Source organism: Penicillium cinerascens, assembly GCF_028974065.1.
Source record: "Penicillium cinerascens strain IBT 15544 chromosome Unknown contig_24_segment0_segment0, whole genome shotgun sequence".
NCBI lineage: Eukaryota > Fungi > Ascomycota > Eurotiomycetes > Eurotiales > Aspergillaceae > Penicillium > Penicillium cinerascens.
In genome coordinates this window covers 820,071-846,102 of record NW_026695290.1, presented here as the reverse complement: position 1 = coordinate 846,102, position 26,032 = coordinate 820,071, and the positions used below count along the sequence as shown (strand labels likewise).

Sequence of the window (26,032 nt, the reverse complement as noted above, 5' to 3'; positions counted from 1 at the left end):
AATGAAGACCGGAGGTTGCGGAGAAAGATGTCATCCCCGCCCCACGTGATAATGTTTTCATTTCTACTTTCCTGTACACATTCTACATCTATATATTTCCGTGTATTTCCGATGTATTTCCTATGTATTTCCTGATCAGGCACGTGGTGATACATGATGAAAGAAATGACTGGAGAGCGTCGCTCTACGGGCTATATTAATAGACGCCCGAGAGAGCTTAAGCCCCGGAGATGAAACGACGTCAACACAGCCCAGTCCCTGAAAGCTCCAGTGTTTCAACTCCACTTGTTCGCCCCCATTTTAATTGTCGCAGCCCACTTAGTTCAGCTTGGTGAATGCCATGCTGTTCTCGGTGTGAGTCTGCTAGACTTCTCTTCTTCCCTGTTTCCAAGGTTCAAACCCGGACTTTGATCCCAGGCTCCTATCCTTCGCTTTGTTTCCGTGGTAAACACTTCCTTGACCCTCCTTTTTTTTGCTCCCAGGCTAGTCCCTCTTTCCTTTCATCGCACTTCGTGGAGCTCGAGTTGCAGCTATTAATACGCCGAGCTGCAATAGCATCGCTAGCCGCTCATCGCAGATCACGATGTGGCCCAAACGACCCTTCAATCAATCGCTACGTCCGGTTGGCAGCCCCACATCGACCGAAGCACCAGAGAAAGCGTCGGCCGCCGCGGATCATGCGCCAACAGACAATTATGCAAAGGACTTGCCTGCTCTGCCATAGTAAGTGTATCAGAAGACTACCCGAGGTTTCCCGTTTGCTTATTCATATACAGTGACTTGGACTCGACCTTGCACGGACAACCTGGCCATCTAACCGTCCTGCCATATTCACGCAATGATGATGACAAGAGATATTCGGCCGTATCGCCTTTGATATCGCCGGTGGGATCTGGGAATCGCGGTAGCGGAAGTAGCTTCTGCGTCTCGCCAATCGACGACACTGATCAACTTCCCCGCCACGAGCGCAATGACTCTCGGGCCTCTGCGCCTAGTTCCGCCCCTCCATCGCTGAGGGACGCTTCTCCATCGCCTGAATTATCAAAGCCCGTACCCAAAGGCGTCCAATTCGCGTCTAGTCACGATGATCTCTCGGGTGAGCCCAGCCATATCGGAAAGGCAAACCAAGTGAACCCGCAGAATACAAGCTCAAACAAGTCCTCTGGATCGCACACCTCCAACCTTCTCCACTGGGGGCGGGAACAACTCCACCCCAAGAAGAAACTCGCCCAAGCGCGCAACCGAATCAGTAGCTTCTCGAAGAACGAGCCCCCTGTACAACCGGAGACCAGAAGTCGATCATCATCACGTGTGTTTACACTAGGAGAGCATTCCAATAAACAATCTGGCACGGCGGACAAAGGCGCTAAATTGTCCAAACTGGGCTTCATTCCATCTGTCGTGACGACGATCACTGCTGGTGGTCCAAACGCATTGCCAGAGAGACCGGCCCCACGGTATCCCCCCAAGAGCAGCCGCCGATATCTGCCAGAATACAAGTTCGACACTGCAATCGACGACATGTTGCAGCCCCAACAACCTGCCGACCGCTTCGGCATCGTCAATACCGTTGCTCAGGTTGGCAGCCCACTTGAAGTGCCCAATGACGGCCCACGCGGCAGCCTCAACATTGAGCCTGGGCCTACGGACGATCTCTCTATCATGTCCCGACGGCGCCCAGTTCCAATTTCCTTGCCGACTTCGAAGAAGCCTGTACGAAAGCCTACTCCCTACGAGACAATCCAAGTCCCGGCCGTGGCTCAGCCTCCAGTGGACGATCGCCCCAAGGACCCTCAAAGTCGCATCGAATCCCTCGAGGCTAGACGGGATGAGCTTGCACGGCGCAGATTCAATCTGGAGACCGTGATCAAAGAGTTGACCCGGGTCATTCAACCTGACTCTTATGCATATGACCAGGCTGCCAAGGCAGAGGTGAAGAGGAGTGTGCAGAGCATCGAGAATGAGATCGCGGAGATCAAGAGGGAGGAGCACGAGCTTGGTATGAAGGTTACTAGGGCCTGGAGAAGGTTGGATGAGAAGGAAAACAATGGTGATGGGAGTAATCTTTGGGTCAAGCGCGTCACTAGTTAGGTGATGTTGCTTTTCTTATGGTAACTGGGTTGTTGACTCCGATTCTGTTCCATTGGATCACATTCATTTCTTGTCTTTTCTGATTTGGATACCCAGTCGTTTTACTTGCCAGCGTTTTCTTCCTGTCCAGGTGCTGCTGCTTCAAAGCTTCTCAAGCGTTCTTTTAATGTGTACACAGGCAAGCTGCCACTGATATCCTCATTCACGTGGGCTCCCTGTGTTTAATGACAGTTATTGACTTTTTTTTTTTTTTTTGAAATCTTCCGATATCGAAATAAATAGTATTCGTAAGATGTCAAGTGACAGGTGCTAGACATTGAAAGTGGAATCTAGGAACGGGAAATGTAGAACGTAACAGTAGCGCGGTGTAAATGCAGGCATGGTATTTGCTATAGTTGAAAGAAAATTCGCCACCCTCTTCGCTCTTATGGGACATGGCTCGTTTCGTTTGGATCGTAAAACGGACGGAAGATAATCATGTCATCCCGTTTATTTCTTGCCAGACTTCTTAATACCCTGCTGGCCGGTGTTGAGAGGGCCTTTCTTGCCCTTGGCCGCCTCCATCATGTCCTTCTTGGCCTTAGCATCTATAGGGCGTGTCAGAATGATAGCTAGCCGGCGTCAGTTGCAAAGAAAACATACCGGCTCTCAGCTTCTCCTTGTAGGCGAGCTCATCCTCGTCCAGTTCCTTCTTCTCCTTCTTGGCAGCCTTCAAGGGCTTGACCTTGCCACCTGGATTGTTGTTAATGAAGTTCTGTCTTTTGGGACTGGGGGATGTCACACACCTTCTCTGCTAGCGCCACCCATTTTTGCAGGTATGGAGGTATTGAAAGGACTGAGACTTGAGAGGAAAGAGAAAGTTGGTGTTTGTCGCAAAGGCGAAAAGAAAAAAAACCTCCCCGACACTTATCAAGCTGAGGGGTGGTACACCGCCTACCTAATTAGGGCTAACTCAGAGCCTGTCCCGATTCGGCGCGAAATACCGGCTTCTCATCTTGCTCTTTGACATACCTCATCTCAGTCTGGCCGAGTCCGATATTTGCGATTCGCACTTGCCCATAACTATCCCAGATATCTGCCCTCTCGACTATGCGCTTGGGATAATCGAAGCTTCTAGGCTTTGGTGTGAAGGCAGGCCCTCAAGCCGGTTGGACTTTCAATCATCCCCAAAGATTCACTTCGTCCCTGGAGCTTGCACTAACTGAGCGTTTCTCATCGAAGCCTCCTCCAAAGGCCTAAGAAGAGCCATTGCAAGCAGAGGAGGAAGTATCGGACGGTTATCTTCACGGCGATAAGTCGACAGCATGGCGTCACGTCGCAGGTCGAGCTCTCCATCGACCCCTTCTGAGGGTGAGATCATCGAATCGGGTTCAGAGACGAAGGCAACTGCGTCAAAACCTCCTCTTAATGGCACCAGCGTTGACCGTCCCCCCAGAGCTAGTTCACCCTCTGCGTCACTGAAAGGCAGTGGATCGCCCCGTCGACAGAGGTCATGGACCAGGTCGCGCTCGAGATCCGGATCTCGCTCACCGTACCGGGCTAGCAGAGGCAACAAGCGCAGGCGCAACGATGACTATGATGAGTACGAGACCCGGCACTCCCGGCACGAGCCGCCGCGACGTTACGAGTCGAGATACGATGATAGGCACAATGACCGAGGTATTCCCTCCCGCCGACCAAGGTCATACTACGATTATGACCGTGAGGAGAGCTATGGAGAAGGACTGCGTTACACCGACGATTACGATCGGCGCAAGGACAAGCGACAGCGAACCCGAAGCCGGTCCCCGTATCGCGATGGGAGAAAACCCAAGCGGTACGATGATCTGGATCCCAATAGGGAAAGCTCCGTGTCTCAATCGGATAGCAAGCAGCGCGGACCATCTGTGGGAAAATTAGTGAGCGAACAAGGAAAGACTCAGGCTGGCGTTCGTGACTCCAAATTGAGTGCTGAGACACGAAAGAATCAGGTGCAGCAGACTCTTCCTAGACGTGCACATTTTGCCGACGAGTATGTTTATATTTGCTCTTTTGATAATGAAGACCACGCGGCTAACCTATATAGGGTCGATACTCCTTCCGCATCGGAAGCTGTGGAAGAATCGCAACCAGAACCCATTGATGAAGCTGGTGCTCTTGAAGCTCGTCGTAAACGTCGCGAGGCAATTCGTGCTAAATACCGAAGCCAAGCGTCCCCTCTGCATCTTCAGGCCCTGCATGTTGATACAGATTCATCTACCGCAGGTTCGACTGAACCTGCGAGCGCGCAAGATACATCGGGTATGTTTAGAAACTAGAGGCAGAAAAGTTTAACACAAACTGACGTTCTTTTGTTTGCATTTTCAGATTCCCCGCGCTTGTCTCCAGCTCAAACCCCTATCGATCAGCCTGGTGAAACCTTTTCGGATTTCAAGATTGGCAAAGACACTGATCTTATCAACAACGATGCACCAGTGGATGGGTCTGGGAAGGAAGAACCTTCTGCTGCAGACTATGATCCGACATTTGACATGAAAGAGGATAGACAAAAGCATGGTATTCAGAACTCCAAAGACGATGTCTCATCAGCGTCATATGATGAGACACAGGCCACCAAACAGGACATTCTTATGCCAGATACTCCGCAGCAACCACCACCACCTAAGGCGAAAGATCCTTATGACATGTTTGCGGAGGACGACGATGACATGTTTGCTGAAGAGAAAGACGATCATCCAGCGCACGCATCAGCAACAGCCGTTCCACAGGCTCAAGAACTCGATATCAGCATGATGGACAACTGGGACGACCCCGAAGGCTATTACAACACCCGGCTTGGCGAGTTAATCAACGGTCGCTACCATGTGAAGCAAGTGCTGGGCAAGGGAATGTTTTCATCTGTTGTGCGAGCGCTCGACGAGAAGACCGGAAAATTGGTGGCCGTCAAGATCATCCGTCAGAACGACACCATGCGCAAGGCCGGTATGAAGGAGATTGGTATCCTGGAACAGCTTCTCGAAGCCGACCCAGATGACAAAAAGCACATCATCAAATTCGAGCGCTACTTCGACCACAAGGGCCACTTGTGCATGGTGTTCGAGAACCTGAGCATGAATCTTCGCGAATTGCTTAAGAAATATGGTCGCGACGTCGGGCTCAACCTGCGCGCAATTCGCGCTTACGCTCAACAGATCTTCCTCGGCTTGAGCCTCCTCCGCAAGTGTAACATCCTCCATGCCGATCTGAAGCCGGACAACCTCCTCGTGAGTGAGAATCGCAACATGCTCAAAGTTTGCGATTTGGGTTCGGCATCCTCGGCCTCCGACAACGAGATCACGCCCTACCTCGTCAGTCGCTTCTACCGCGCCCCCGAAATCATCCTGGGCATTCCATTCGACTACGCAATCGACGTGTGGTCAATCGGCTGTACGCTCTTCGAACTATACACGGGCAAGATTCTCTTCACGGGCCGAAACAACAACCAAATGCTACGCTCCATCATGGAATGCCGCGGCAAATACCCACCCAAACTGCTGCGCCGCGGCTCCCTGGCGCACATGCATTTCGACGACATGCTCAACTTCCACAGTATAGAAGAGGACAGGATCACCGGTCGTCCGGTGACCCGGATCTTGGATTTCAAGAAGCCCGAGCGCGACTTGAAGACCCGGTTGATGGGAAAGGGTACACGCGGGATGGCTGATAGTGATGCGAAGGATCTGACGCTGTTCGTGGACTTCCTTGATCGGTGTCTGACTCTTAATCCTGAAAAGCGGTGCACTCCTGCTGACGCGTTGAAGCATCCTTTTTTGACGCGGAAGTAGAGCATCTTCGATTCTAGCACAAATTCATAGGGAATATATCATATCACATTCCAAGGTTCCAAAGCTTAACGTAAATCCTCTATCTATGGCAGGTAACGTCCGGGTCCGAATTGAACGGAGGTTCAAAATTATCGCATCGTTATTGACCCTAACTCGTTGAAGGTAACAACTTTCAGAAGGGGACGAGAGCCCAACAGCTAAGAAAATTGACCACGATCCTCTTCGGTCGGGTGTAGTTACCAACACCTGGGCATGTTGAGGATACAATCAGCTTTCCTCCGGACCATCGCAAATGCTACCCAGTTACGTGGTTCGAACGAAATCAGCAACCAAACGGGTCTCTTTGTCTCGCAAGCCCCGGTTCCACTTTTTGTCTTTCGATGGTCTTTTTGGATTGATCGATAGACCTCGGTGAAGCAAGACCTTGCGTGATGCTGGATGTCCACGTACAGGTGGGATTGTTCCTATAGGATAACGGCCATCTTATCGAGATACGATGTGGGCTTTTTAGGCGGACTTAAGAGCTTCTAGCTGCATAGAAGGTGAGCTGCTGCGTCGGTTAGCGCGAAACGGCGGAGCTCGGGCTGTCGAAATGCTCCGGGTTCGAGCGGATGTGGTAGGCTGCTTATCGGCTTATGTACCTCCAAAGCTACAGTCTGCAGTCCTAGCAATGAATGGTATCTGTTCAATGCCTCTTGATCACCTCCAGGGCGAAGCAACATTTACATCATTTACATAGATAGGTAGGATAGGGGGGGGAATGTATTCCGGAAGAGGGAGACATCCAATTAGGAGAGAGTTCCTTCGCAACGAGCATATCTCGATTGATTCTATATCACGGCAGAACCTTGCAAGGAAGTGGGTTCGCTGCACCTTCCACCGCACTAGCAGCTGCCGGACTCCTCCAACGTATCTACATGACAGATGAGCAGTTACTGTGTAGATATGATGTAGCAACTCAACGTGTTAACCCTCACTTCCTCAGGCCGCAGTCGATGCCTCAGGACGCACGGGGCAAGAGGGGGGACAGTGGAGGTGATTTCCGTGGCAACTTCAATCGAAGCTAGCATGGGGTCGGGCAAGGCAGAGGCAAAGGGTAGCGACATGGGGAAATGGCCACACCCAATCACCCACCCGGATTTGGCTTCGACGCCATGTGTACAAGGCTTAAAGCGGGGCGGAGATGCATTTCACCGACATCATGTCGACTGCAAACGAAGAAAATGCCAAATCTATCGAATCAGCACATAAAGTATAAGTCGTCTCCTTCCGCATTGGCTCAGGCGCGAACCTTTTCTCAGATGGAAAGGCCAAGATGGTTCACGGTCCCGGGTCCACGGATCTACTGTACTCCCGCACAGTCCAGCCTCCTCAAATGCCCCCCAGCTGTCTGTCTCTTTCCCCCCGGATCCGAGGGGATTCTAGATCTGCACGGCGGATCACAATCCACGGTTCCAGTCTCCAGATTTGACCCATCACAAACGGTTGCCCGTTTATCCCTTTGCTCAACCGGGGGTTACATGGATGCTGTCAGGTTTTCCCCTTCGCTCCCTCGTTCCATTGCCCGAAACGGTACTCATTAATATCGACGACGGGTTGGGAGTCGGTGGATGACAGCCGATTGGATGTTTTACGAAATTGCGTAGCCAGTGAGGAGTGAATGGGAGGATACGACCATATGAAAAAGCGGCGATTCAAGCTGGTTGGATGTCCTGGTTGGATGTCGGCATGCAGCTGAGCTCAGGCTTGCATGGATATGCAATTATCTACCGGGAGTATGTACAGTATGGGAGGCCTGAGAACTACGAAATGGGCGTGGGCAGGTGTTTGATGCCAAAGTGGACCTCGGGAGTGTTCTGGAAAGTGACGATCTCCAGGGCGCTGCTCGCTTTTGCCACCTACATGTAGCACACCAGTGGCAAAGGAGGAAGGAAAGCCTCGCGAAGTATTCCGCGACCCGGGCAAAGTGGTGATGATAACTTGAGCTGGATGATATCAAAGATGTGTTTATTTTGTGGGTCTGGTGATTCATGTTTCTCTTCATCCCCTGCGACGAGCATTCCGCCACCTGCAGGGTGATCATTGTGATCATTGTTGATGGGGCATTGCTCGCATTTCTGTGATTTCTGCATTTTCGCCTGGGCCAGGGGAGATAGTTCTACACTAGGTGCATTTTTCAACGGCGATCGACCAGACTGGTAATATGTAAGGTAGAAAAGGGGTGTAGCGGTGAAGGGCGCGAGTGCAGAATCCTGGGGTACATGACGGGAGATGTGATGCGTCAGCGCTCAGATCAGGTGATCCTCTTCGACTGACTTCATGCCGTGGTTGTGCACTGGTGAGCATCCCCCCTGTAGGCGCCGGTCCTGTATCTACAGTACGGAGACAGTGGTCACGGTGAGTCGCACAGGTCGACAGATGGTCCATCCACCCAATGACTCCCCAACACCAGAACGGCCAGGGCCGGTGGGCCCGTGCCAACGATCCACTCGTTCTCGAAACCGACCGCCCCAGACAAATGGTTGGCCGGGGCGGCCCTCCTCCCATCGCCTCACTTCTGCCCAGGAGTTTCACTGCCTCAGGTGCCCTGTGGGTGGAGAATAAAGTTGGAGACTCCGACCGGGACTGAGTAGGTCCAGAACCGGGTCTGGAAAATACGGTGTGGCAGGATTACGGACACCTTCCCAACAAGGCCCTCCTATTGGAAGCTCGTGAAACGGGAGCCAGAGTTGGAACCGCGAGATGGGCTGGGACTGAGGAACCGGATGAGGTGGCGGAGTCTATTGCCACACGTCGAGTCAGAACGGGTCACAGACAAAGGCAGCACGCAGGGAAAAGGGGAGGGGGGGGAAGCAGCCTGCAACGCCAGTCGATCGTTATGAGTCTCCACTCCGGTGAATCGGCCGCCTGCCAATCAACGAATGCAGGTGGCGCCTGCGATGAGCGGACAGCGTGGCATCTCATTGGGACAGAGAAGAGACCCGCATGGTATGCACACCGCTACGAGCCAACAGAGCCACGGTGGCCTGGGCTTTGGAGTCCACATGGGGGCCGCTGCGTGGTCCTTGGGGCACTCGACGCATCATCGATATTTTTATCCTTCCCGCCCCCCTCTATAATCAAAACATCCTATACCTTTATTCTTTACCTACCTGCCGACCTCTCTACCTCCATCATTTACTTCACCCTCCTACCTCTTACTTGATTACTCTCGACTCTCCTTTTGTTTATTCTATCCTTTGGACCCTTGGATCCGTGGAATGGACTGAATCTTGAATGCCGTGGATTTTGGACCGTATATAAACCCCCTGGACTACGCTCACCTCATCTATATCCTTAGATTTGAGGTTTTGGATTTCTCCCTTCCCTTCCTTACAATGTATCCTGCTATGCTCCCAACTCCTCCGCCCTCTCCGACTCCCCGCTGCTATGCTCCCGAGGACCGCTTAGGATTTATCTTGGCCAACCGGCTGGAGCTCACCGGGATCCTGGGCGTCGGTGCGTACGGAGTCGTCTACACGGCCGTGGACATTCACACCAACACTCGCTATGCCGTCAAGGCCCTCAACAAGGCCGGGCTGGATCCCCGGCAACTGAAGTACCAGCAGCGTGAGATTCGCCTGCACCATCTGGCCAGCCAGCACCCCAACGTCGTTTCCCTGGTTCGCATTATGGACTCCTTGGATTGCACCTACGTCGTAATGGAATTCTGCCCGGAAGGTGATCTGTTCTCCAGCATCACCGACAAGGGGAACTTTGTCGGCAATGATCCTCTGGCCAAGCGCGCGTTCTTGCAGCTGCTAGATGCCGTGCAGTTTTGCCATAACCTTGGAATTTACCACCGCGATCTCAAGCCTGAGAACGTCCTGGTGACGGACCAGGGAATGACCGTCAAGCTAGCGGATTTCGGCCTGGCCACCACGGACTACTTCACCTCGGATTTCGGATGCGGTTCAACGTTCTACATGTCGCCTGGTAAGCCATCCCGGATCGCCCCCGTCATCGGAAACCGATCTAACTAACCTATGTCCAAACAGAGTGCCAGCAGACCAACCCTCGCCCCATGTCCTGCTACGCCTCAGCAGCCAACGACGTCTGGAGCCTGGGCGTGATGCTCGTCAACCTGACCTGCGGTCGCAACCCATGGAAGCGCGCCTCGTTCGAGGATTCCACATTCCGGGCCTACCTCAAGGATCCGTCCTTCCTAAAGACCATTCTGCCCCTGTCCACGGAGATGGTGTATATCCTGTCGCGCGTGTTCGAATGCGACCCATCCAAGAGGATCACCATCCCGGAACCGCGCCAGCTGATCGTGGAGTGCCCCTACTTCACCGAGACACCCGTGGCCCCCTGGGTGCCGGACCAGATTCCTCAGGACCTCTTCGTCCAGCCTCAACCCTTCGCTGCCGTGGAACCCCTGCATGCCCAGCCTTCCGGCTCCTCCTCGGACTCGTCGCACTACTCGGACTTCTCCGAGTCTGCCGTCTCCGACACTTCTGCTCTCACCGAGGACTACTCCGACTACAACTGCATGTCGCCCGTCATCTCCGAGCAGGTCCAGGTTCCGGACTGCAAGGTCGTGTTTCCCCATTCCATCTGTGTGGATCACTCTATCCCCACGGATACCTTCACGGGACACCCCATTTCGGTCTGCTGAATCTGAGGCCACCTACATTCTTCCCTTAACGCAGCTGTAACGACTATAACGCCCCATTCTCTACTTTTCTTCTTACGGAGTTTTTGCATTCGACTATTTCGGCACATTTCTCCACATGGATCTTTACCCAAAAGCTGCTCCCCCAAAAAAGGTCTCGCCGAGAATTACCCTGGACTCGGCCACCAGCTTTTTTACCTTTTAACCTGGACATATTTTCCACATTTTCTTTTTGGACAAAAAAATCTCGTGGCTCAGCGATCGTGACTTTTCGGGATCGTCCACTGGATCCTGGGCCAACCATCTGACCACATGTCCACCGTGACCGGTCAGCTTGGATTTCTTTTCTACTGTTCTAATATTTTCAATATTTCCTACATATCGGTGGATATTTCTTTTTGATTTCGCTAAATCTGGCGTCATAATATATTGGGAGACACGACTGCAGCATATCGCCCCTGGGAGGGCTGTGTTTGACGACACATTTTTGTTTTTTGTTTTTTTTTTTGTTTTTTGTTTTGTTTTTTGAATAACGCAAGGGTCGTTACGGCGTTGAATCTACTGTGGAAACGGATGTGAACGATTTTTAATTCTCTTGTCTATTTTCGGGAAAGGATTTTTATATTTCTTTTGGTGTGGTTTTTACGGGTGGCTGGAAACTCTCGGACTTTTTTGCATCTGTGCATAGACTCGGCATGGTTGGATTTTTATTACGATATGATACCTTGGGCAAATGGAGCGATACTTGCATCACTCAACACTCTTTCCTTTTTCAGTGCTTACATGCTTTGGCTCGGTGCGGCCTCACCCCGTACCACGTTGCGCCGTGCGACCTGCCCGTGCCGCCGAGCGACCTGCCCGTGCCGCCGACTCGACGGGACCGTTTCGTGTGGGCGTTCAGATGGCTTGTGTCAGTGTAAGATGTGTCTTGTGTAAGATCCGTTGCTGCCCAAGTGAGACTTAAAAACGTTCTGAGCACCAACCCAATTAGAGTGTGTTATGTCACGAGGACCTTAGTTACCTTAATGTATTTAACTAAACTAATTCTTAGTCGGCTATTATGTACGATATCACATATTTCCAAGGTCAGAGAGCCTATACAAAGAGATTTTGATTCCCTAATCCGTAGCTCCTCGAATGAGGAAGTTTTTACATATTACGCCCTCCAGTAACCCGGATCGTCTCGCCGTTAACGTACGAGAAATACGGGCTCGCAACGCCGAGAATAGACCTCGCCGCCTCCTCGGGACTCGCCGGGCGACGCAGCGGGATGTCGGGATAGGAGTCCACCTCCACACCCTTCTTAGTATCCAGCTGCTTGCCGGGGATACCCAGGGCAACCTTGGTGCCGTCGGGGGTGGTGATGAAGGCACCGGCCTCCTTAGCGGCGGTCAGACGGGTGGTCACGTAGCCAAAGGCAATGGTGTTGGAGCGCACGCCGAAGGATGGGCCCCATTCTTTAGCGATTGTCTTGGTCAGGCCCACGACTCCGGCTTTGGCGACGGCGTAGTTGGCTTGGCCTCTGTGGGGGTATGTTAGTGTTGGTTTCCAATGCGGATATCAGGGATAGATGGGATCCGGGGATAAAAAGAGGACATACGCATTGCCGTGGATGCCGCTCGTGCTGCTGATGTTGATCACCACACGCGGCTCCTGGTCCTTCACGCGGAAATACGGGGCCGCAGCGCGCACCAGCCGGAAGGGCGCGGTGTTATGCACAGCCAGCATAGTATCCCATTGCTTGTCGGTCATCTAGATAGCAAGTCAGTCAAAGTTCCAGAGCTTGTTGGTACATCATAGTTCGAGACACACCTTGTGAATAACACCATCCCAAGTAAAGCCGGCATTGTTAACAATAATGTGAATCTTGCCACCACCAAACTCGGCGGCTTTCTTAACAAGCTCCTCGATATATTTAGAATCCAGAACATCGCCCACAACGGCCAGAGCGCGGCCGGGCCCGGCAGCGTTGATGGCGTCAGCGACCGTATTGGCCTTTTCTGTAAGCGGGATTAGAACAAGCTCCGGAGTCATGAATACTACATCACGAAGGTTCAATGGCGTCCGGATCAGTGTCACACGTACTCGCGTCGATGTCTGCAACTACCACTTTCGCGCCTTCGTTCGCGAACAGCCGCGCCGCTTCGGCGCCGATGCCCTGTCCTGCGCCGGTGATGATAGCTACCTGGCCGGCGAGCATGCCGGCCGGGTAGTTGAGGTGCTTGTTGACTTGGTTGAGACGGTCGGAGGGAGCCATAGTTGTGTTTGTATGGCAGGTGAGGGGAAGTCGAGGTTGGGGATTTATACATGGGGAAACTCGGCGATAGCAAAGTACCGAGGCACGCCGCGGACCGAAAAAGTGTGGGGTTGCCAAAACTACTACAGCACGAACATAGACACACGATATAGGCTATTTGCTGGACCTTTGTTCCTTCCAACGAATTAGCTGGTTTGCGTTTACGCTCGAGCTGTGAATCGCCTATCCCCTCTACAAAACGTCCCTCCATTAGGGTACAAAAACCTCTCGGCATCCGCCCTCACATTAGAAAACATGTACAGTATGAGTCAAGTAGTATCGTCTTGTGAACTGCATTTCGATCTGCAGATACATTCGTTGGATGAGACGGTGAGCAGGAATGCCTCCACGGTAGCTTCATAGTCTGCGATGATGGGTAAGAGACAGTTGTTTGCCGGGCCGTTGCCCACCATGTCCGGGTACAGGTCAGACAACGCAGCGCCGAGGTGATCTGACGAAGCCCAGAATTGACTGACCTCGTCGGGTGCTATTTTCTCGGGTCCTTCGCACTCGGCGAGCTTCGGAGCGTCAAAACAGACTGTATTGATGGCGGCGGTCATTATGGACAACACTTCACGACATTGAAGGAGCAATCCGCGAAGAAGAAAAGTGTGAATTTGCCGACTTTCTTCCTGGCATACCTCGTAATATCCATACCTGATGTCAAGGTCGTGCTCCGCCCTCGGGGTCCGAGACGTCTCGCGAGAGACCCAGTACTCGAACAGTTGCAGAGTCAGATTGAGCACGGAGATGACAAGTAACGAATTAGCACTGTCTTTCGCGCATTTGACACACTGCAAATATATATGGCATGCACCGAAGGTGGCTTTGATGGCCTGGAGACTGTGATCGAATCTGAGAGGTAGGGATTCGGCGAGTAGATGATTGAGTCGGTTCATATGGAACAGCTGCATATCTACACATTCGCACGGGCCTGGATAAGGTGAGGATACAGATTCGCCAAACGGTGGGCTTGCTAATCCGTCTGCTAGAGGGTCTGACGGCAAGAAGGTCGGGGTCACTGGCGTATGGGGGTACCCTAAACCGACGGGTAGAGTAGGACACGAGTCCATCAGATCGGCAAAGGGGGAGCCATCGACGGCCAATTGCGAAGGGCATATGGGCGTCTCCAGTACTGCTGCACTGCCGAAACTTTGAGGACTCTCCCAAAGTCCCGGTGGACCATGAATCAAGCAAACCTGAGCGAACATAGACCTCAGAGCTAGTCATCGGACCTGAAGCAAAGGGACTTACGTCGTTGTCCACCATTGAATTGGCTATATACCCTGAATGTCCCCCGGCGAGAGGCTCTCTATCAACCACGCGAGGCGGCCGAGTCCCACGGAACCCACGCATCGGCGGCTTATCCTCCTGCAACTGGCCCAACTTCCGTAGCGTCGCGCGGTTCTTACTTCCCTTCGGTTTGCCGGATCGATTGGCAAAGCCGTACAGGCACTGCAGGCCATGGCGCAGACACCGCATACACACGTTCTTGCCGGACAAATTGCATTTCACCTTGGACTGCCGACAGTTCTCGCAGGCCGTTCGGAGTTTCGGTGCATCGCTGCCGGCATACGGACCTGGGGCTCCAGACTGGGTGAGCATCGGGAGGAGGTAGACTAAATGATCGAATATATCAAAACCACGGAGTATTTGTTATATTCCTAGTGATCAGGGGTATTGTGCATTTTAAGGCCCCAGGTCTGACCACAAGTAGTACTCCCATCGTATATATAAGAGAAACAAAACAAGCTCAAGCTTCAGAGAACCAGCTCGCTCAAAATGTCACACTCGCATTCGGATTCCTGTACCGACGGCAGCCGCATCAAGAGGTCAGCCGCTGTGAAACCTCAGATGCTTTCCATCTGATCAACCGAGCATGGACAACGAGCAGAAAAGCGTTCTCGACCTTACAACCGCCACGTCGGTATGTCCCAGACCCAATTGGGAAATGCGTTGGCGCTGCTGCTATTCCGGAGTAGTGTTCAGGGCAAAAGCCGGCTCTCGGGTACCGTATGTTCCTCTTGGGAAGGGGTTCCTCCCCCAGTCGCACACCCTGATGCAACATCGAAAATAGCCTTGATTCTTGTCCGGTTGATGACCGGGTTGGCTCGTCGCCTAGACCGTCACCGTCACCTACGGCCACGACCGTCTCTGACATTCACGAAGCTTGCCAATGGTCTCAGAACCCTATCTACTCCCATAGACGGAAACGCCATATGAAATGCAGCAGATCTGGCTGACCAGTCCCAGCCACGGCTTTCACTAAACGACCTGTGTTCACCGCATCCTCAGACCGTGCGTCATCGTTGCACATCACGAACCGGGTCATCAGCAGGGTCGAGGTGAGAGGAATATACTACAATGTTTCATTCCATACTACCTCTAAAATGCTATATGCTGTCCAACCTCGCCCCTCCTCCCCAAACCCGTCGTCACGACTCAGCCGCGTGGAATCTGACAAATCTCGGCAACCCCGCTGTGCCGATAATCAAACGCCTTCAAGAGTCCCGTCAAATGCGCTCCCGCTGCACACACCACCAGTATATGGAAGATCTGATGCGAGCTGCCCCAGATATCGAATTTGCCGGGGTATAGTCTTTCCGGCACTCGCGCTGCGTAGATGCCCGCTCCCAAAACATACAGGAAGCCCTGGAGTAGTAGCCAGCTGAGACCAATCTGCCCGCGCATGCGGTCGAAACCAAAGACGGTCAGCCCATGGAGCACCGGGAAAACGGCCGACAGGCCCATCCCGACAAACATGGCTGCACGGAAGGGCCGCCAGCCGGGAGTCCGGAACCGCGGGAGAATGGAAACGATCATACAACCGAGACCGATTGTGCAGATCATGGTCCAGTAGCGGTGCTGCAGTTCAGGAACGCAGTAGAATCCGTAGAAGATACTTGGGACGAAACTTCCCACGATAAGTCCCACGATGCCGATGTAGTCGAGCGAATTGCCTATGCGCGCCACTGCTGGTGAGTGGTTAGAGATGGTGTGGTAGGTTGCGGACATCCCAAGACAGAATGCAGCTCCCGCGAAGAAGCAGCTAAACGCTAGGATGTCCGAGTCGTTCGCCGTGTGATAGCGCGGCGCTAGGGCATAGTAGAGCTGGTACGCCGCAGGAGCCGCCAGCATACCGGGTAGCAGATGGGTGTAGATGTTGACTGTCTCATTGTGGATGTAGCCCAATGATTGGAACGAGCCCAGAAACGAGGACGAGGCAGGTCGATATCCAGTATGGATATGGACGTTATCGCGTTGCCAGTGCTCAAGATCGTCCCAATGCAGAAGCTTCTTGATGAATTTGGGCGGGTCTTCCAACACTGGAGACAGAGACTGACTGTTTTTCTCCTGAACAGGACGACGCTGGCGAGACATCTTCACATGCACGTCAGATGCAGGGTACGAGGTTTAAAATTCAGCGGATCAGCCACGTATATGCACGACAGGTAAGCAGTTCAACGGTGCGCCATATGCTTCCTTTTTATGAAAGAGAAAAGAAAATTCAGATATCAGAAATCAGAAAAAAACATAGAAGAGCGTTGAGTAGTTGGGAAAGTAGATCCACGGGTTGGGACCTCGGTGCAAACCGGCCAAACATCGATCCACATGTTTCCCCGCGGCTTCATCTCGATGCTTCAATCACAATGTCCAAGCAGGGAAGTCGGTTGCGGCCACCACCACTGGCGGCTGATTCGCTGGCGAATGTGGGGTTTGTATCCAAGGGAGACAAGAAGTATGGCTAGATACAATCCTTTCGAGAACACCGTTGACATGTGATCAACAGGCTACTCAACTATCCCGCGCAGAAGGAATACTTCGACAAGATCACCAAGCGGTACTTGCAGTTCTGTGCAGACCACAAGGGAAATCTTGATGCCGCACTTGCCTCGCTCCCCATCAACTCCTCGAACGATGCCACCTCCAACCCACCCGCCGCCGGGCCATCAACGAAGTCGAGCCCCGCAGTGAAAGGGATCCCCTCACCATCCGCGGAGCTATCTACGCTTCTCCTCTCGCTTCGCAAGCTGCGCGAGGCCGTACTGGCAACATCTGCATCGACACCGGTCGACTTCTCCCAGAAAGTCCACTACTTTTCAATCCGCCTATCAATCCTTGCCCAACACCCTCCGTCCTATTTCCCTTCTCTGCGATACAGCCTCGACAAATTACACTCCACTTCGCACCCTTTCGAAGACTCCGAGATCAACGAACTACTCTCATACATGATTCTAGACTATGCCTGCCGACAAGGAGACATGGGCGCGGCCTTTGATCTGCGCGCACGAGCACGCAAGGAGCACAAGTTCCACTCACAGACCGTCGACCAAGTCCTAACTGCATTGATGAATGACAATTGGATTGCCTTTTGGAGAGTGCGGAAGGGCGTGGACTCGTATGTTCGGGCTGTGATGAATTGGGCCGTCGATCGAGTCCGGAGACATGCCTTGAAGGCTGTTGGTAGTGCCTATCTCAATGTCCATGTTAGTTGGATCGTCGGTGGGTGCACGGGCGATGACGGGGACTGGACGTGGGATAAGCTTGTCGAAACGGAAAAGCTCGGTTGGCAGAAGGAAGGGGACAACGTTATTATTCGACGGCCTAAACCGAGGCCTCCGCCTCAGGCGGCCCATGCACATGCTCAGATGAGTGCATCAGTTTCATAGGCATACGAGCATTTTGTTGGCGTTGGTTTTGGATGCATGGTGTTCAGGATGGTATTATTATTGGGGGCCCATTCATGAAGGTTTAATTGGGTTCAATCAAGATTATGGTCACTTTCAATTGGTATCATAGCTTAAAGTCTGTGTTTGATCGGTCCAGGTTGGTCTGTCCTGAAACCGGTTGATTGGCGATAGTGCCTGCTAGCTGCGCTTTCAATTGTCCAGCACCGTCGGAGCAGAGCTCGTAGATCGTTGACAGGTTGAAGATGAGACTTCCAAATGAGTGGTTGGCCGAGATCTGAGACTCCAGGAGTTCGCGTGCCTAGAAAGGTCGTTAGTTGGATCATCGATCAGCCACGGTAAGACGCTCGGCATACCTCATTCAGCTTGCCGGTGTAGAGAAGACACACGGCCAGATTCTGTGCGATCAATCCCCCGTCCGTTCTCGTATTATCTCCTTGGAGAGAACGCCACTCAGTTACTGCATCGCCATACCGACCATCGGACATGCTAAGGAGTGGTTGTAACAGTGCTGCCTCCTTGGAGTCGTGAGTATCGCCGAAAACCCGCTCGGCAGCATCAATATCACCAATTCGTAGGAACAAAAGCCCCTTCCTTAATTTCATGATATCGGACTCGGGTCCAGACTCCCGCAGACTTTCAAGCGATCTTTTCGCCGCATCAAGATCACCCATCTCTACCAACGCATTGACGGTTCTTATCCCAAGATCTGCCAGTCGCTCTCTCCAGATCTTTCTTGTAGCATCGTCGGTTTCGGGTCTCATAACCTTCCGCCGTGCTTCCATTCCTAGCTCATATAGACCTCCAATACTCCTGCGCGAGTCGCCGAATCCGATGCTTTGAAGTCTGACAGCCAAGACGCGAAGCGGCCAGGGGACGATATGGCGAGGAGTGTGTTCATGTTTTCCATCAGTTTCAGGTGAATCAAAGCTCGAGTCAATAAAGTAAAAGGCAGAGTTCAGATCCTCCAAAGCTTTGGACTCCTGGGCTGCCAGGACTGTATTCCCAGATAGTTCCAGACAGGCTAAGCGGGTGTAGAACAAGGAGAAGATAATTCTAATGTCCGTAGGAGAAATCAAAGAGGATGTCAGGATTGAGCCTGCGAAGTGTGCAGCGATTAAGAAGCGACCTTCCACCAGTAATTTCTCTAGAACGCTGAGAGATGCTGATAGCGGTTCGCTGGGGTCGAGGACAAGGAACTCGGAGCGTAACGGAGAGGGAATATCAATTTGAGAAAGCGGGTGAAAGATACTGTGTCGTAGGAGAAATGAAAGATCTTTTCCAAGCGTCTCTGGTAAGTCATCGGGGGCCAGTGGATCTAGTTCGTGAAAGGAGTTGCCGGAGAAGTGGTCGCTGCCGGAGAATCCTTGTTTGCTTGTTTCTGGAGAGTTTGGCATATTCGATGATGCCAGGGGACTAGTGAGCGTAAGCTATCATGAATTCGGTGATCCCGAAGTTTTATAGCGCAACTTACTCGTCCAATTCATCTAAGGGTCCCCGTGTTGAGCTGCGGGGTCGTGAAGCTGGGGAATTGATCAGCATTGTTGGAGCGACATCAAAATTGCCCGATTTGAACTAAAGCATCTTACATCTGGAGACATTGTGATGATGTTTTTGAGTGGGCGACGCCATTTCTGCAAGTTGCGCTCGATAGAAACGAAGCAGAGCAAGTTGTTGTACGGAGCTGCCGATAAGCTATCGATTCTGCCAAAAGCGGTGGGCCCCCGATCTGGCGAGTTGGCGCGACTTGTCCATCCCCGAGTCAACAAGCTACTCGCCATTCGTTCCCTACTTTCTTTTATTTTGCTTGATTTCTACCCGTGGACATTAATTGAGCTCTGCATACATCTAATTCAAAATGGGTGCCACCAAGAACAAGTACTCGGTCATCCTTCCGACCTACAACGAGCGCAAGAACCTCCCTATCATCACCTGGCTGATCCAAAGGACCTTTAACGAGAAGTATGCGCTTGAAACTAATCGCATATCGAATCTTATAACTGACAGTGCTTCTCTCTTAGCAACTTGGACTGGGAGATTGTGATTGTGGATGATGGCTCCCCTGACGGCACCCTCGAGATCGGAAAGCAGCTCCAGAAACTCTACGGCCCCGAGCACATCAACCTGAAGCCCCGCGAGGGCAAGCTCGGTCTGGGAACGGCCTACGTCCATGGTCTGGTCCACTGCACTGGTAACTTCGTTATCATCATGGACGCCGATTTCAGCCACCACCCCAAATTCATCCCCGAGATGGTCCGCATCCAGAAGGAGACCGACGCCGACATTGTCACCGGTACCCGATATGCAAACCGTGGAGATATCAAGGGTGGTGTCTACGGCTGGGATCTGTTCCGGAAGTTCACCTCGCGCACCGCCAACCTGATCGCGGACGTGATGCTGATGCCCGGTGTCAGCGACTTGACCGGTAGCTTCCGGCTGTACAAGAAGCCCGTCCTGGAGAAGGTCATCACCAGCACGCAGAGCAAAGGGTACAGTTTCCAGATGGAGATGATGGTTCGTGCCAAGGCTATGGGCTACAAGGTGGCCGAGTGCCCAATTACTTTCGTGGATCGCCTGTACGGCGAGAGCAAGCTGGGCGGATCCGAGATCGTCGAGTACCTCAAGGGCGTGCTGAACCTGTGGCTGAAGGTTTAAAATGACACGCCGAGCAGACGCATTGGCTTGTCTAGCTGTGCGCACTCATGCGGGCCGTTTGGTGTCAGCTTCTGGCGCCGTAATCTGGACGGGTCCGTGCTTCGATATACCCCATTTTGACCTCTCTTATTTCCGATCCTCTTTACGCCTGGGCGGTGTTTGCATGTCTGTTCAATCATTCTGTGGGTTGATAGAAAACCTATGTTCCAATTTCACGTTCTATGGATTCTTCAAGTTACCCCGAAATAGCGGCGTAGATGTATATCCTCACTTTCACAGGCTCATCAGGTATCGCAAGACGCGATCAATCAGGTCTTTCTGGCCTTCATCCTGGACGTTGTGGCTGGCGCCAGGAACGACGCCGCTGTTCTCATCCCACTTAGCACCTCCGGCCTCAGTCGCCTGCTGCCATCGCTGCATCAAGCGCTCCTTTTCCACCCACGGTGGGCACCACTCATCACTGCCCGAATAGAGTACCAGCAGCTTCGATTGCAAAATACCACGGATTCCAATTTGGCCAAAAGTCTCCTGGAGACGCTTGTCGTTCAGGTCAGAGCTGAACAGGTCATCCTGGGATGGCTTCTCGGGGCTATCCGGGCTGACCAGACTCAGGAATCGGCGGGCACTAAGAGGCGCATCACCGGGCAGACCAAGCTTGGCGGTCATTTTCATGGGAAGAATGGAGTCAAATTGATCCGCGGTCCACGGTTCTATCTTGGCAGAGCTCACGAGCTGGTCATATGCACTGCGGGCCTCTTGAGGATCATTCGCAGACTTCAAGATTGCCTGCACCGCTTCACGGTCAGATACGGGCGCTTGCATGATGGCACCGTCGAGCTCTGGGCGATGCATATACTGAAGTCCGATGTCACGCTCCGTCTTGGGGAGCGGGTTAGGCGCGTGAAGGTAGTGGAGGACGTCCTGGCTACCGGTAGAGTGGCCCATGACAACGATTTTGCCGTGCTTTGAAGTAGCCCCGGGAATTCGATCGGCCTTGAGATCGCGGATGAATCTCACACACTGCCCGAGCTCTTCTACATCGCGGTCGAGGCTGCTGAGCCCGAATCCATTGTACGAGGAAGTCAACAGGAGAGAGAACACCGACCAGTCTGTGTCCTCCAGAGCCGCAGCCAGCTCACATACATAGGGTACGGTGCAGAAACCATCAGTCAGACCACCCACGAAGATCAAGCTGTTCTGCTTGCTGCTCGCTTTGGCGGGCGAGGTGAACTCGAAGGCTACCAGCCTGGGAGCCTATCCTGTACCATTAGCTTGGGATTTTTAAAGAAATTAAGAGTACCATACATATTCGTGAAGAACTCCACTGTGCGACGGTCCACGGTCTCCTCTGGAAGTCATTGTTGCTAGAAGGAAAAGGGCCGAGAAGAGAGAATGGAACAAATGATCCGTGATTGACGTATCCGACCCACCGCGGGGCTTGATGATCAGGACTCCACGGTCCTCCTTTCAATTCGCCGATAACATGCTCACCTCTCCATAAAAAGTATCCCTGATCCTTTATATGGGCTTTGTCGGCTCATCAGATAACGGCCCTCTCAACCGTGGGAACTAGCGCTGATGTCATGGAGCGCCGCGAATACGCGTGAGCTGGCAGGGTTTCGGCGGGCCGTGCGGTTTACATCGTATCCCAAATGAGTCAACTTTGGATTGTATTTAACGAACTCGATCGCCCTAATGAATACTGTTAAGATATCACCGTCATGATAAAATCGCCCAGATTTACCCTCCGCCGCAATTACTGCCCCGGTGTAGTCCGATATACTAGCAGCGATGCACGAGACAGCCAAACCTTGGGCCTGCCCGACGGCCGCACTCTGGGATTCGCTGAATGTGGCCGACACGATGGTTTTCCGTTGATGTTCATGCACGGTTATCCTTCTTGTCGCCTTGAAACCCTGGGATTGGACGAATTAGCCCATCGTCACCACCTTCGCATAATCACACCCGACCGTAACGGCTACGGCCTAACCACCTTCAATCCAAACCTTCGTATCTTGGATTGGCCGGCTGATATCCAGGCACTTGCCCGTCATCTTGAGCTAGAGCGCTTTGCTGTTCTGGGCGGCTCTGGGGGGAGCCCGTATGCTCTGGCATGCGCACATCTTCTGCCTCACGAGATGCTCTCCGGAGTGGGAATTATGGCTGGCGCAGGACCTTGGGAGGCTGGCGCGCATCACATGTCGCTTCCGTATCGAATCAGTGCCATGACGGTACATTATTGGCCGTCGGGATATGGAGGGCTATTGAATCTGATGATCTGGATGCTCAGACGAGCACTATCCTCCCCATCTGGAGTTTCCCGGGTGGATAAGTGGCTGGATGAGCGTAGCGAAAAGCTCGACTCTGAAATTTCGACCAAAAGGCGAAGGGAAATCCTTGCTCGCCAGGTACTCGAGGCGTTCCGCCAGGGCGCAGCCCCAGCTGTGCATGATGCGCAATTGTTAACGTCGAGTTGGGGTATCAAATTCGAGGATGTCACTTACAACAAAGTGCAAATATGGCACGGAACCCAGGATGCGAATGCACCAGTGCAAATGATGCGCTATATGGCTGAGCGCCTGCCTCATTGTGAGCTCCATGAGTTCGAAGGGGACACACATTTCACGCTACATCGTCATCTGGATCGGGTATTGACGGAGCTGGTCCCAGAGCACTCTCGCACCAGCATTGATGTATAGGAGAGGTATTGGGCTCAGAAAATTTGTTACATCCCTCAGCCCTCATTGGCGATGCGTGAGACCTTTATGTATAATAGACCTTACTCCCCTCTTTATAGAACTGGTCGAAGAGCCTCTTCGATTGCGCATATTGAATGCGGTTCATACTGCGTATAACAGTCAGGTACGATGGCTCTTAACAATGCAAGCATGAATATATTCACCAGTCCATTTCTTTATCGAATCTCATTCAATCTGGAGGGAAACCCTTCATCTTATGTTGCGTAGAGATTTCTGGGATGAACCGCAGGACACTGCAGACATCTGGTTGTATCCAACATCATCAACTAAACGCCAGTTGCCAAAATGATGTATAGGACCATCGGTGTCTGACAACTTAATATTCTTCACAAAGCGACCCTCGATTAATGGCGTATACTTGACGGAACTTGTTACAAGTTCCACGGCTTGCAACGAGTGTGGGGAATCTGTCCCGATCGGGTATAGCGTGACTGAGCTTCTTTAACGGCAGAGTCAAGCTCAAGCATTCCTATGCTCGCGAATCGCGCCACTTTACTCTGCTGCTACATCTTTACATCTGGCTGTGTCGGATAAATACTACCCTAGGCGGCCTGCACCGCTGTTTGCATGTTGATGGTGCCCCCGTTCCCCCTTCGCTGAGATGCCGCTCTCCCGCAGGTCAGGCCGCGTCAAGAGCTCCCGGACGAAGTACACCGTGGACCCATTCGCGTCAGCTGGTATCAGTGATGACTCCGACTCTGAAAAAGTGGCAAAAACCCCCAAGGGAAAGGCGAGGCGACGGGCAGAAGATTCAGCCTCTGATGAAGAATTTGTCGCGCCGGGCTCCGATGAAGAGATGAATGATGGGCCGGATGACGGTGATGACGATGTCTCTGAAGCGGACGAAGAAGCTGGCGACGCTGAAATGGAAGTCGAGGAAGATGTGGCTACTCCAAAACGCAAAGAGGCCGTAGCACGCCCTCGTTTCAAAAGGCGGTTTCCCAACAGCCAGGTTGCCCCTTCGCCGGATGACACTCATTTCCGAGGCATCATGGATCCCAAGGACCATGTGGCCAAGCCCATACATTATGCCTTGACTTTTGGCGACGATGACAGGGATTTACTGTCGGCGATCTACATGCGGGACCGATGGTTCCGAGGTATCGATGCTTGCTTGCCTACTCGTTTCGCTCTGGAACAGTCGGAAGAGCCAGACTATGGATGTGGCCCTACAATGGGTCTTGATCCAGAGGATTTTGAAAGAGAACGAACGAGGGGATGGGACTGGTACTACGACAAGGACATGGGAAAGAGTTTCCAAAAGAAACAAAGTCTTACCAAACTCAAGGCGGCAGATGCACACCGGAATTACTTCCCAGAACCAAAGAACGGGAAGCATACCATCCTCATGGGCCCACCGAATCAACAAACAACAGTCAATCTTGGTTACCACGAATCTTTCAATTACGGCAAGATCTGGAAAGATATCAAGGGCAGGAAGAGTGATCAATCCACACAAATGCAGGTCCGAGAAGGCTGGCTGATCAACTTCGGACAAAAGGTTCAATGCATGGCATGGGCCCCCAATCAGGATGGCCTCTCACAATACATGGCTGTGGTTGTCCCTATTTCCGACGAACAAAAGAAGATATACCATCCTGCAGGCAGTGAGCCTCTATCGGTCTTCCATACCTCGCCACCCTACCCTTGTACTCTACAGCTGTGGGAATTCAAGGGTAAAAAGACGGGTGAGCGAACCAATACTCTCGACATGGATTTCGAGCCTCGACTTCGGCTGGCTTTGTGTTCCGACTGGGGAGATTTGCGCCGCATGGCATGGTGTCCAATGGGCCGGGAAAAGCGAAGCGAGGACGAAAAAGGCGACACCGAGCATCTCGGGCTACTTGCTGGAATCTGGAGCGATGGAACTATGAGAGTATTGGATATAAGGATTCACCGGAAATCTGAAAAGGCAGAATTCTGTAAGACCGGCTCTCCATGCTCACCCCCAAGGTCTGTGGCTAACCAATGCTCGAATGTAGTGAAAATCAACTCGCCAGTCTTCGAGGCGAGACCACCCTCAACTCTCTGCTCATGTCTGACATGGCTTTCTCCCAGCGACATTGCAGTAGGCTGCAACAATGGTTTCGTCGCCATTTGGAGCATCCAACCATCCAAAATCTCCGATCAACTACCCTACTTTTATCACCCCATCCACACAAGTTATGTGTTAAGCATCACATCCGCATATCCAACCAACCCTCACCTCCTTTCCACAATATCTATGGACGGCGAAACCAGACTCTGGTCTATGCTCGACCCTCAGGGAGAAAACACTTCCACGCCCCGCATGCGAATCGCTTCCCCTCATCTCAGCTACTCACCGACCCTCTTTTCCGTCTTCTCCACGGACGAGAACAACTTCGGACGGATGATGCCGATCCGTCGATTCTTTGCCTCCACCACGGTCGGGAGAGTCCCCAGTACCGTATCCTGTCTCGCACCGTGCAGTTTTTGGCACCCCTGTCTCCTGTACGGCGGATCGGGGGGGAGGTAATGGCCACCAACCCATTTCGCCGACTCCTCTACAATAAAGAACAGCAATGGCAGCAGCTGTGGTTTACACACGATTGGGCTCAGGGGCCAGATCCAGCCAGCTCTGGCGTCAGCCGGTTCTATGAAGGATACCAGGCGGAAAGCCAAAGTCTGGCCCGAAACCTGGTGGGAGAGAAAAAAGCTGCCCAGGGTCTCAGTCTCACCACGATCCATGACGAAAGCACTCACGTCACATCGCTGGGGTGGAACCCCAGTCGGCCGTGTTCAGCGTGGGCCAGCGCAGCGCTGGGTTGCGGCCTGGTGCGAGTGGAGGATCTTGCCATCTAGAATTGTCCCGCCACCGCGGACGGGGGCTCGGCAGTCGGTAGATCAAACAAATGCAGTCAGTGTGACATATCGATCTAGGCAGCGTGCCCAATCGATGGCAGCGATGATACAGCGTAAAGTGCTAAGAAAAGTAACCAGGCACCGGCTTTCGACTGTAATCAAGGCCCAGCCACGCCGATAGCTTATGTCATCCAGGGATCGCCCGGACAACCGCGCCAAGTTTCCAAACTAGGTTGTGGCGCTGCCATGTGGGCCCACGTTCA

The 26,032-nt window shown here is 52.6% G+C and overlaps 14 protein-coding genes across 14 annotated transcripts; 8 read left to right on the top strand and 6 right to left on the bottom strand.

Annotated features, from left to right (window-relative positions):
- Positions 1–583: 583 nt before the first annotated feature.
- On the top strand, positions 584–2,091 carry N7498_003395 (uncharacterized protein; the record flags this gene model as incomplete). Its single annotated transcript, XM_058450457.1, has 2 exons — positions 584–660; positions 777–2,091. 2 exons carry the CDS (start codon positions 584–586, stop codon positions 2,089–2,091), a joined length of 1,392 nt encoding a protein of 463 aa, XP_058309919.1.
- A 489-nt stretch (positions 2,092–2,580) lies between these two features.
- On the bottom strand, positions 2,581–2,898 carry N7498_003394 (translation machinery-associated protein 7; the record flags this gene model as incomplete). The annotated part of the gene is made up of 3 exons (XM_058450456.1): positions 2,581–2,678; positions 2,734–2,823; positions 2,877–2,898. The coding sequence occupies 3 exons, from the start codon at positions 2,896–2,898 to the stop codon at positions 2,581–2,583; spliced, it is 210 nt and encodes a 69-aa protein (XP_058309918.1).
- Positions 2,899–3,395: 497 nt separating this feature from the next.
- N7498_003393 (putative serine/threonine protein kinase (Prp4)) lies at positions 3,396–5,894 on the top strand (the record flags this gene model as incomplete). The annotated part of the gene is made up of 3 exons (XM_058450455.1): positions 3,396–4,102; positions 4,157–4,371; positions 4,438–5,894. 3 exons carry the CDS (start codon positions 3,396–3,398, stop codon positions 5,892–5,894), a joined length of 2,379 nt encoding a protein of 792 aa, XP_058309917.1.
- Positions 5,895–8,328: 2,434 nt separating this feature from the next.
- Positions 8,329–8,523, top strand: N7498_003392 (uncharacterized protein; the record flags this gene model as incomplete). Its single annotated transcript, XM_058450454.1, has 1 exon — positions 8,329–8,523. The coding sequence occupies one exon, from the start codon at positions 8,329–8,331 to the stop codon at positions 8,521–8,523; it is 195 nt and encodes a 64-aa protein (XP_058309916.1).
- Positions 8,524–9,243: 720 nt separating this feature from the next.
- N7498_003391 (serine/threonine-protein kinase) lies at positions 9,244–10,551 on the top strand (the record flags this gene model as incomplete). The annotated part of the gene is made up of 2 exons (XM_058450453.1): positions 9,244–9,869; positions 9,932–10,551. Exons 1-2 carry the CDS (start codon positions 9,272–9,274, stop codon positions 10,549–10,551), a joined length of 1,218 nt encoding a protein of 405 aa, XP_058309915.1. The 5' UTR covers positions 9,244–9,271.
- Positions 10,552–11,665: 1,114 nt separating this feature from the next.
- Positions 11,666–12,818, bottom strand: N7498_003390 (SDR family NAD(P)-dependent oxidoreductase). The gene is made up of 4 exons (XM_058450452.1): positions 12,634–12,818; positions 12,361–12,548; positions 12,149–12,300; positions 11,666–12,070 (listed from the first exon to the last, which is right to left on the bottom strand). The coding sequence occupies exons 1-4, from the start codon at positions 12,803–12,805 to the stop codon at positions 11,698–11,700; spliced, it is 885 nt and encodes a 294-aa protein (XP_058309914.1). The 5' UTR covers positions 12,806–12,818; the 3' UTR covers positions 11,666–11,697.
- A 295-nt stretch (positions 12,819–13,113) lies between these two features.
- N7498_003389 (Zn(II)2Cys6 transcription factor domain-containing protein) lies at positions 13,114–14,449 on the bottom strand (the record flags this gene model as incomplete). Its single annotated transcript, XM_058450451.1, has 2 exons — positions 13,114–14,043; positions 14,099–14,449. The coding sequence occupies 2 exons, from the start codon at positions 14,447–14,449 to the stop codon at positions 13,114–13,116; spliced, it is 1,281 nt and encodes a 426-aa protein (XP_058309913.1).
- An 837-nt stretch (positions 14,450–15,286) lies between these two features.
- N7498_003388 (hemolysin III family protein) lies at positions 15,287–16,225 on the bottom strand (the record flags this gene model as incomplete). The annotated part of the gene is made up of 1 exon (XM_058450450.1): positions 15,287–16,225. The coding sequence occupies one exon, from the start codon at positions 16,223–16,225 to the stop codon at positions 15,287–15,289; it is 939 nt and encodes a 312-aa protein (XP_058309912.1).
- A 269-nt stretch (positions 16,226–16,494) lies between these two features.
- N7498_003387 (uncharacterized protein) lies at positions 16,495–17,514 on the top strand (the record flags this gene model as incomplete). The annotated part of the gene is made up of 2 exons (XM_058450449.1): positions 16,495–16,583; positions 16,635–17,514. 2 exons carry the CDS (start codon positions 16,495–16,497, stop codon positions 17,512–17,514), a joined length of 969 nt encoding a protein of 322 aa, XP_058309911.1.
- Positions 17,515–17,638: 124 nt separating this feature from the next.
- Positions 17,639–19,164, bottom strand: N7498_003386 (uncharacterized protein; the record flags this gene model as incomplete). Its single annotated transcript, XM_058450448.1, has 4 exons — positions 17,639–17,833; positions 17,889–18,948; positions 19,007–19,055; positions 19,122–19,164. 4 exons carry the CDS (start codon positions 19,162–19,164, stop codon positions 17,639–17,641), a joined length of 1,347 nt encoding a protein of 448 aa, XP_058309910.1.
- Positions 19,165–19,390: 226 nt separating this feature from the next.
- N7498_003385 (dolichyl-phosphate beta-D-mannosyltransferase) lies at positions 19,391–20,187 on the top strand (the record flags this gene model as incomplete). The annotated part of the gene is made up of 2 exons (XM_058450447.1): positions 19,391–19,494; positions 19,554–20,187. The coding sequence occupies 2 exons, from the start codon at positions 19,391–19,393 to the stop codon at positions 20,185–20,187; spliced, it is 738 nt and encodes a 245-aa protein (XP_058309909.1).
- A 273-nt stretch (positions 20,188–20,460) lies between these two features.
- On the bottom strand, positions 20,461–21,556 carry N7498_003384 (uncharacterized protein; the record flags this gene model as incomplete). The annotated part of the gene is made up of 2 exons (XM_058450446.1): positions 21,493–21,556; positions 20,461–21,441 (listed from the first exon to the last, which is right to left on the bottom strand). Exons 1-2 carry the CDS (start codon positions 21,544–21,546, stop codon positions 20,461–20,463), a joined length of 1,035 nt encoding a protein of 344 aa, XP_058309908.1. The 5' UTR covers positions 21,547–21,556.
- Positions 21,557–21,908: 352 nt separating this feature from the next.
- N7498_003383 (alpha/beta fold hydrolase) lies at positions 21,909–22,886 on the top strand (the record flags this gene model as incomplete). The annotated part of the gene is made up of 1 exon (XM_058450445.1): positions 21,909–22,886. One exon carries the CDS (start codon positions 21,909–21,911, stop codon positions 22,884–22,886), a length of 978 nt encoding a protein of 325 aa, XP_058309907.1.
- Positions 22,887–23,547: 661 nt separating this feature from the next.
- N7498_003382 (transcription factor TFIIIC subunit TFC6) lies at positions 23,548–25,769 on the top strand (the record flags this gene model as incomplete). The annotated part of the gene is made up of 3 exons (XM_058450444.1): positions 23,548–24,868; positions 24,929–25,014; positions 25,188–25,769. 3 exons carry the CDS (start codon positions 23,548–23,550, stop codon positions 25,767–25,769), a joined length of 1,989 nt encoding a protein of 662 aa, XP_058309906.1.
- Positions 25,770–26,032: the final 263 nt, after the last annotated feature.